Raw genomic sequence first — 6,608 nt, 5'->3', positions numbered from 1 at the left:
TGTATTGTAAGAAGGCCTTTCAGGATACCAGTTCTTGACTCAAAGGTGTGAGGAAAGGCAAACAGATATATTTTGGGTGAGTTTAGGTGCAGGCCTTCTCAGGCTGGCTCCACCTATTCTGGGTCTCTGCCAATTGACATTTCCTCATTTGGCCTCAGATGCTAATTAAGGTTTCTCTTGATGATGCTGCGGCAGGTACTACAGGTTCCTGAACTGCCTTCTGAGTCATCCAAGAAAGATTAAGCTGTGCGCAGCCTGGTTCATTCATTAAGTAAGTTCTATCACCAGGCACCCAATATTGGCGCCCTGCCTTCAACAAGCTGCAGCTTGATGGGGGAAGTACATATTAATCAAATAATCACGCAATAAGTGTAAGATTGTAACTGTGACAAAGGCAACTAAGTGTGAAGCATAATAAGGGTCTGATCCATTCAGGGGGTCAGGGAATTGACTGAGGCTGAGGAGTTGACTGAGTGGAGATCTTTCTTTAAAAATAAATTTACTTATTTATGGCTGTGTTGGGTCTTCGTTGCTGCTCACGGGTTTTCTCTAGTTGCGGAGAGCAAGGGCTACTCTTCATTGCAGTGCGCGGGCTTCTCATTGCAGTGGCTTCTCTTGTTGCAGAGCACAGGCTCTAGGCGCACAGGCTTCAGTAGTTGTGGCATATGGGTTTACGTGCTCTGCGGCATGTGGGATCTTCCGGGACCAGGGCTCGAACCCGTGTCCCCTGCATTGGCAAGTGGATTCTTAACCACTGCACCACCAGAGAAGTCCTGAGTGGAGATCTTGAAGCACAAGGGTCAACTAGGTGAAGAGAGGAGGGAAGAACATTCTAGGCAGGGAGAACATGCAAAGCCCTGGGGTGGGACAGTGCATGGTAAATAGGAGGCCAAGGAAGCTGGAATGGAGAGAATAAAGAGGAAGATGCTGAAAAGGTGGGGAGGACAAACTACACAGGGCTTGTAGACCACATGGAAGTTTTGCTTTATGCTAAGAGGGAGAAGCACAGAAGCGTTTGATCAGATTTTCATCTTGAACTCATCACTCTGGCTGAAGTATGAATGACTGTTGTTTTACAGAAATGCTACCTCATTTAATCCCCACCACAATCCTGTGAGCATTATTGTTATTCCTGTCATACAGGTTCAGAAAGGTTAAATAATGTACCCAGGTCATTCCACTACTAAATGCCCAGGAAAAGGACCCAAGTTTTCTTGATTCCAAGCCCTGTCCAAAACTCCTTCCTTAAATAATCCCAAATCAGGGGCAGGTTGAGGCCATTCCTGCTGCCACACCTACCCTTACCTCTGGGAACAGTTACCAAAGAGAAGAGGCATGCCTCCCTCTTTCTAGTTACCTGACTGCTCATTGGGGTGTGCCTGCAGCCCAGTCCTCTTCCATCCTCTAAATACCTGCCAAGCAACCAAGCACAAAATTGGCCAGAAAAGAATCTTCTTGGGCGGGTGATTAACACCTGACTTTTCTCCTCCAGTTTTAGTCAAATAGCCTAGTAACTAACAGTGCAAATTTATCAAAGCAGTTACAGTCAGCGCCTTGAAGGCTTGATTGCTCCGTGAAGTTCAAGGCAAATTACCTTTAAAATGCAGTTCTAATATCTTATGTGTAGATTTTTTTTTTTTTCCTAGCAACACACTTGGAGCACAAATAACTTTTGCCTGGAGAAACATCGGTATTCTGAAAAACAATGACATTGATTTTTCTCAAATAGTCTACACTTTCTCTCTTTTGAAATGAATAAGAGGATAATTCAGACAGGATTTTAGAAACTGTACCTTTCTAGGAGGTATGGGGGAGCAGGGTTGGCACAAATAAGAACTGAGGTACTGTCTCTGCTCTGGCATGAGAAGGTGGGATAAGGCCCTAAACTTAGTGAGTCAGTTCTGATTCACCTTTTGTGTTTCTTTTTAATGCTCATATCCAGCTCAATACAGAGAGGCGAGTAGCAGAGGGTCTGGGGGGATGGCTGTGGACTAGGTGATGAAGAGGTGAAATGGATCACTTAGGCACTGATGGAAGGCAGGAAAGATGTAAGGTGGGAGAAATAGTCAGAAGAGGGACTGCAGGAGGAAAGAGAATGGTTGAAAATGCACAGGGAAAGTAAAGACAAAACAGTGAGAAAGCAGAGGGAACAAAGACACGGCTGCACGGTGGGGAGAGTATCCTTCTGTCCACGGTGGGGAGAGTATCCTTCTGTCCTTACCATGAAAGATTCACCACTCTTACCAAGGACTTCTGTGATCTGGACTCCCCTTCACTCGACTCCAGTCAGTCTAACTTCCTCGCTGTTCTTGAGCACGCCTGCCTTAGGACCCTCCATTTTCTGTCTTTTCCCCCCGACTGTCAACTAGGTTTGCCCCCTCACCTCCTTCACAACTCTACCCGTTGGCTGCACTAACCACGCCCTACATAAAGTAGCACCTCTCTCGCTCTCTAACTTCTTTACCACGCTTTATTCTTCAAGCTGCAGTCACCAGCCGACATCGTATTTATTTGGCTATTGTCTGAACCTCCTGCCGCCCCCCCTCCCCTTTCCCAGAAGGTAAATTCCGTGTGAACAGGGACTTTGTTTTGCTCACTGCTCTATCTCCAGCACCCGGAAGAGGGCCTGACGCTTTGTGAGGGCTCCGTACACGCTGTAGGAATCAAGCGGTGGGTGCGGGTGGGAGAAGGGACCAGAAGACAAGTGCTCGGAAGGGGTATCCAACGCAATAGCACACCTGCCGTTCTTTTTCTCTTTCTCTTCTCCCCGTCTTTCCTTCTCCACTTTAAAGGCTAAGGACAAGAACCGGGCATGCGAGAAATAAGGAAAAATCCAAATTAGTCCAGCTCAAGTCCTGGTGAAAAGTGCACGATGGAGAAGAGCAAAAGGGAGAGAACAAATGCACACGCAAAAGTGAAAGAAGTGAAAAGTAAGAAGAAAAGGCTGGTAGACGTCACTCTCTCGGGTCACTCTCCCCGACTCCCTCTCCCGGCCGGCGCGGCTCGTCTCGCCTTCGCCACCAACGCGGAGGAGACCAAGCCCGCCTTCCCCGGAGGGCGCCCCAGGCCCGCCTCAGCCGAGGCCCGGCACGCGCCCGTCGGAGCCGCGAAGGCGGCGGGACTACAGCTCCCAGGGTGCCGAGCGCGGGGGGCGCCTGCGCAGTGCGGCGGGAGGCGGCGGTCTGTTCTCCGCTGAGGAGGAGCGGGGCAGAGGAGGGAGGCAGCGGGTGAGAGTTCAGAGTTCAGCAGCAGCAGCCCGAGCCCATGATTCCCATATGCCCTGTAGTTTCTTTCACCTATGGTGAGTATAATGTGCCCCGTCGGGGTCCCCGCGTGGCCCCTTCCCCGGCCCGGGGCGGCGGGGAGGCGCGGGGGTTGGGGCAGGCTCTGGGGAGGAGGCGGCGGCCGCCACCCGGGCGTGCGAGTGAGTGAGGGAGTGCGAGGCGGGAGGGGGAGGCGGCGCGGCCGCGGCCCGGCCCGGCGAGGGCGGCTTCTCACGGAGCCTCTCTCTCTCTCTCCCCTTCCCTCCCTCGGCGTCTCTGCTCCTCCGCGCCTCTTCTCCCGCCATGGGACCCGACTCTCCGTGCCCGTCGCAGTGCCCAGCCGGCTGGGGGAAGATGCCAAAATGGCGACCGGCAACTACTTTGGATTCACCCACAGCGGGGCGGCGGCGGCGGCGGCTGCGGCCCAGTATAGGTAACGGCTCCCCGCCCTCTCCCTCCTCTCCCCCTGCTCGCCCCTCCGCCCGGATCCCGCCGACACGACGCCCACACGCCCGCCGCCCCCCCGTGCCCCCCCTCTCCGAGCGCCGGCCGGCGGCAGGCCGAGACCCGCGGCCTCGCCTGGCCCGGGGCGGGCAGCGGCCCCGGTGGGGGCGGGAGCGGGAGACGGTGAGGCGGAGGGCCTCCCGGGCCTTTGGCGGCCCCGCAGCTAAAATGGCCTCCCGCGGCCTCGGAGCCGAGCCGCCACCCCCGCCGGGCTGGGAGGGAGGGAGCCGAGGCCGCGGCCCCTGCGGTGCCTCCGGTCCCCGCCCCCGCCGGGCCGGTCCCCACCTCCGATATCCCTCCCACCTGGGGAAAGAGACGGTGGGCGAGGGCACCTTTCGGGGAGTGCGGAGTCGCGCCGCCCGGGCACCGGTCCTCGCCCGGTGCTCCGGCCCCCCGAGCCCAGATAACGTGTTGTTTTCTTGGGTGCCTTCTTCTGCGTCCCGTGGTCTCCCCTGGCCTTCCACCCGATCCCCGCAAACAGACTGTGGGTGTCATCGCATTCGTTTGGTTCCTTTAGTTCTCCCTTCAAGGAGAGAGGTAAACACACCAACCACCTGTGAATTGTGTAGCTGGTAGGCTGGAAGAGATGTGCGAAGTTTCTAGTGCTGATAAATGAGTCCACAGCTTTGTTCTAGCTGTTGCGTTTAGGCTCCAGGTGGGCCAGTAATTTCCCTTGGCGGGTCTTTCCCCTCCAGGGAAATGAAAAGTGCAAGTGAGGTGCCGTGAAATGCACCCTATGAAATCTCTTACCTAAGGGAAGCTCTAATTTCTGAAGTTTCTGTAGTTCGTTATATGTCTTATCAAAAGAAAGAAAAACACTAGATTCTGTTGTTGTTACTTTTGAGTCAGTCTGAGACAGTCTCTTTAGACTCAGGCCGTAAGCGTTCAGGGCTCCTAAGTGATCAGCTTTTTATAGAGAGAGATTATATTAGATATCTGTGTACTAGGTAAATTAGCTATTGGTTAATAAACCCAGGTAGTTTTCTCACCTCATTCACTTCAGGCGGCGGGTTGTCTAATGGAAAGGACATCACTGGGAACCAGAAGACCTGGGTTCCAGTCTTTTTTGCTCCGGATTTTAATGATGTTGGGGACATCTCTTATTTGGTCTTTCATTTTCCTCATCTGTAAAATTGGGCTATCTTTTTTGGTTAAAACGTGTAATTCTGAGGAACAGAGTTGCCATATTTCATGGAATTATAAGATAGCATTTATTATAAAGGAAGGGTATCATTATTTTATGTATCACTGAAAAAATCACCACCAGTTAAAATATGACTCAATGCTTAAGACCCCATTGATTTTTAAGAGATATTAAAATGTGTAAATGTGTTTTATTGATGAAATTAATATTCTACTATTTGTCAAATGCGTTGAACGCATGTGGCATTTTTTTACAAGTCTCTTTTACCTTGAAGCTTATTTCCAGAAAAAGAACTGAGATGACAAATTATTGGGGCATGATCTTGGGGCTTTTCAAACTTTTAAAAAATTCTTTACTTACAAATTGTGATAATTAAACAACTAACAAAGTCACAGCCACTTTAATAAAGAGCAAATAATTTTCGTGGAGAGAAAAATCAAGCCATTTTCTTTTTCTGGGAAACAAGATACAGCTAATCAGCACTGTGCTGTAAATCTACTGCTAGCAAGTACTGTGTGTCCTACACAAGGCTGTATTTAACCATTTAAGTTTTAATTGTTTTACACAGTATTTTTCTGTTACTGTGGGCAGAGTGATAGATTTGTTGGATTATTAACTGTTTACTGAAAATGTAGTGGGTTTATTCTTTGTGGCAGTTTTGAAATATTTTTTCGAATGCAAACCTATAGATAGAAATGAGGGGAGGAAATGCCAATTTAAAGATAATCATTTTTTGATCAAATATTTGCATGTATGTATTTTATCCCAGTATAGGAAGCTATTACAGAATTTCTGTACTTAGTTTTTCTTTGGCTTTGAATCTTATAAAGTTTCAGTAAACTGTAACAGCAATCCAAAATATTAAGTTGCTTGTTAATATGTGTGTCTAAGGAGAAAAGACTAGTCTTTTGACATTACTTATTTATGCATGTATTGGCAAAACTAATTGTTAAGTTGCTCTGTCCTTGTATATAACATACTATATAGAATTGTTTGTTTTTAATGGAAAGAAATCAGGTCCAGTAATGCTAATACCTTGGTTCAAGGAAGATGAACAAATAGCATTAATAATAAAAGCATATGCAAAAAATGCAGTGATGGTGCTCATCTTTCTTCCTGTCTAGAAATCATTAAAATGTAACTTTGAGACATGGAAGACCAAGCCTTACTTTGCAAAAAAGAATTTTTTTTGGAGGATGTAAACTTAAGGAGATCTTAAACATTTACCTGTAGATTAGGTGAATAGTTGCTTCACCTGTCGTTGAGTGCAGATAACTGAGAGTAACTATTCTAAGTCTAGATTTAATTCCGGTTCTTAGTTTTCTTGGTTACCACTATGTGAGGTATTTGATTAAATTTATTTTAAATTTAGACTTTCTTTTTGCTTGTTAATATTTGAGATTTATAATGGCATACTAAGTATCAAAGTTCTTTAAGAGATGTTGTAAAGATCTCTTATAAGTTCTACTACTAATAACCTTTAGATAAACCATGTTTTTCTTTTGTATAATACATATTAAATATTTTTGTGGTAAGCATTTATTCAGTCTTTGTGCTACACGTTCCATCAGCTACTGATTGCTTTTCTTCTGCTTCTTTATTTTTTTAAGGCTAGTAAATAAACCTATTGGTGCCATTTGCCATTATTGCAAATGTAATCTTTTCATTTTCTTACCTTTCATGTGCTTTTTTCCCCT

At 47.6% G+C, this 6,608-nt stretch overlaps 1 protein-coding gene across 4 annotated transcripts in view; it reads left to right on the top strand.

The window, feature by feature from the left end:
- Positions 1 to 3,161: 3,161 nt before the first annotated feature.
- Positions 3,162 to 6,608, top strand: part of ZFR (zinc finger RNA binding protein) — a 75,443-nt gene continuing 71,996 nt past the window's right edge. For 2 of the 4 annotated variants that reach the window (XM_029217104.1, XM_029217106.1), the window contains exons 1-2: positions 3,207 to 3,301; positions 3,597 to 3,696. In XM_029217104.1, the coding sequence (XP_029072937.1) occupies positions 3,265 to 3,301; positions 3,597 to 3,696 (137 nt within the window). In that variant the 5' untranslated portion in view covers positions 3,207 to 3,264. Of the gene's footprint in view, positions 3,302 to 3,596; positions 3,697 to 6,608 lie in introns of all 4 variants that reach the window. The other 2 variants (XR_003792698.1, XM_029217105.1) reach the window with 2 other exon arrangements.

This window comes from Monodon monoceros, unplaced genomic scaffold (genome assembly GCF_005190385.1).
Source record: "Monodon monoceros isolate NGI ecotype Baffin Bay Population unplaced genomic scaffold, NGI_Narwhal_1 Super_Scaffold_12, whole genome shotgun sequence".
Taxonomy (NCBI): Eukaryota; Metazoa; Chordata; class Mammalia; order Artiodactyla; family Monodontidae; genus Monodon; species Monodon monoceros.
This window is presented reverse-complemented; position numbering and strand designations above follow the sequence as displayed.